Source organism: Propithecus coquereli, unplaced genomic scaffold (genome assembly GCF_000956105.1).
Source record: "Propithecus coquereli isolate 6110/MARCELLA unplaced genomic scaffold, Pcoq_1.0 Scaffold212, whole genome shotgun sequence".
Lineage (NCBI taxonomy): Eukaryota > Metazoa > Chordata > Mammalia > Primates > Indriidae > Propithecus > Propithecus coquereli.
In genome coordinates this window covers 916719-919110 of record NW_012146301.1, presented here as the reverse complement: position 1 = coordinate 919110, position 2392 = coordinate 916719, and the positions used below count along the sequence as shown (strand labels likewise).

Genomic DNA, 2392 nt, shown 5'->3' with positions numbered 1-2392 from the left:
CAGGGTAGGAGGTGTAAAGACCAGGAACAAAGGGACAGGTCAGCTCTTGCCAAGATTCAGGGGAGACAGAGGAGCTGGGCTGCAGTGGAGGGAGGAAGGTGCTCTAGGGTTCAGACCCCAGAGTGCACTGGATGCGGTTTGCACTGACTCGTGGATTCTCATGCTTTTTCTTCTTGCCCTTCTGATCCACTCTTCCACAATGAGCCCCTCCTAGCCGTAGGTGTTGCATAAGATGTTGGGATGTGGAGATGTTGGCATGACGGGTGGCGCATGATTCTTCCACTTGAGGGTCTCAGTCTAGAAGGGAAGCAAAAATACAAACTAACCATCATTACACTGTGGTGACGTAGGAAGGCCGGAGGAAACTTGGGGAAGGTAGTCTCGGTGGCAAGACTTAAAGCAGGAGTAGGAAGTGGCACAGTGAAAGAGGCGGAGGAGTTGCTGTCTCACGTGTTAGGGACTTCTGGTGCGTGCACGATGCACTCAGTGAGCAAAGAGTTGGAGTTGTTGTCCTCCTCTGTGCATGGGGAACAGGAAGGCCTGTGTGTCAGACACCCGTAGTGTTTTGTACTGCAGTAAATTACTCCTCACAAAAACCCGATGACCTTGGAAGACAGTGGATAACATACGAACACATCTGGGTTTTACCCTGAGGGGCAGCCTCTGGAGTGGGTTGAGGAGGAAATGGTTGGGGTCCTATTCTCCGAGCTGCAGGCTCTCAATTCTGACTGTGCATGCGACTGCCTGAGGAGCTCCCTGGAAGGACACACAGGTGCCAGGCCCCGCTCGACATAAGCATCGCGAGTCTCCGGCTGGGGTCCTGGGACAGCAGGAGCCGCCCTGTGCGTGGCCCTCTGATTGCCACGAGAAGGCAGTGGGTGTCAGTGTAGACACAGCCAATGGACTGCAATGGCTTGACTCTAATACTGGCGTTCTGTTTTTCTTTCAGGAATGTCTAAATCAAAGGTGAGTGTCCTTTTTCCTTCTCTACCTATCTTCATTTTATGAATTTTACAATCTGTTTTACTCCTACGTGTTCATTCACCTGACAAATACGTATGGCGCCTCAACGCGGGGATGATCCTGGGTGTCTGGGTGCAATATCCTGCTGCGTGGAGTCCTTTGTAGACTAACTGTCAAACAAGGTGCTTGATGTCATTGCTGTCTGTCTATGGAACGATTCGTGTAAGGGAATAAAACTTGTTAATTCTAGTCCCCATCTCTGGATTGTCACTGGGAGTTTCTGAATATGCTCTGGCCACTGTCCATGCCATGGGCACTAGTTGAGGACGGCACCAGAGAGGCACATTTCAGTCCTGTGCTGTGTTTCTTTCTGCCAGAGTTGCTTCGGTTACCCGCTGAGCATCTTGTTCATCGTGGTCAATGAGTTCTGTGAAAGATTTTCCTACTATGGGATGAGAGGTAACTGCTTTAGCCACTTCTCCCCTTCGGGGAAGGGCAGGGGCCACCACGGCCAGTCCTAACGCAGTTTCCTCCTCCCCCACCCGCCCTCTGCAAAAAGCAATCCTGATTCTGTACTTCACCAATTTCATCGGCTGGGATGACAACCTGTCCACCGCCATCTACCACACGTTCGTCGCTCTGTGCTACCTGACGCCCGTTCTCGGGGCGCTTATCGCCGACTCCTGGCTGGGCAAGTTCAAGTGAGTGGCTGGAAGTTTCTTGTTCACTAACAAGCCAAGAGGTAAATATAAACTTCGTGGTTTGGGATGGTGGAATCTGGGAATGGAGAATTAAGGAACATAAACTCTTAGGACAGCCTGGCACGGTGCCTGGCATTTAGCAATGTGCATGCCCCGAGCATTAGCAGGTTTTCCCCCTAATCCAGACAAACATAAGATGACATCTTTGTCTCCTCTTTTAGTAGTAGCAGAGACACTGCCTATCACTACTGATGTGTGGGGCACAGAGTTAAGGGCTGGGAAAACAAAGAAAGTCCCTAATATATGTCCTGGCTACTGAGGGTCACCTGCTCGCTAAAGAGAGCACTGTCCCAGCCCTCCAGGAAGAGCTCCAAGGGCGCATCCAATGGGAGGCTATCTGGACAGTTTGCTGGGATTTAATGAAGAAGGAAGGAGAGGCTCCTTCAGGCACATGGGCTGTCTTGGTCCATTTGTGTTGCTATAAAGGAACGCCTAAGACTGGGTAATTTACAAAGAAAAAAAGGATTATTTCTACAGTCTCCACCTCCCAGGCTGCAGAACCAGTAACAGTTCTGTGACCTGTTAGGAACCAGGCCACACAGCAGGAGGTGAGCTGTGGGCAAGCCAGCAAATCTTCATCAGTATTTACAGCCGCTCCCCATCATTCACATCTCCACCCAATCATCCCGAACCATCCCCTCCCCATCCCCCACTCCCGTCCATGGAAA

The 2392-nt window shown here is 51.0% G+C and overlaps 1 protein-coding gene across 1 annotated transcript in view; it reads left to right on the top strand.

Annotated features, from left to right (window-relative positions):
- Positions 1-951: 951 nt before the first annotated feature.
- The window catches only part of SLC15A1 (solute carrier family 15 (oligopeptide transporter), member 1), a 33368-nt gene continuing 31927 nt past the window's right edge, over positions 952-2392 (top strand). Inside the window, exons 1-3 of the mRNA XM_012644430.1 lie at positions 952-966; positions 1341-1422; positions 1523-1664. Of these exons, the coding sequence (XP_012499884.1) occupies positions 952-966; positions 1341-1422; positions 1523-1664 (239 nt within the window). The remainder of the gene's footprint in view (positions 967-1340; positions 1423-1522; positions 1665-2392) is intronic.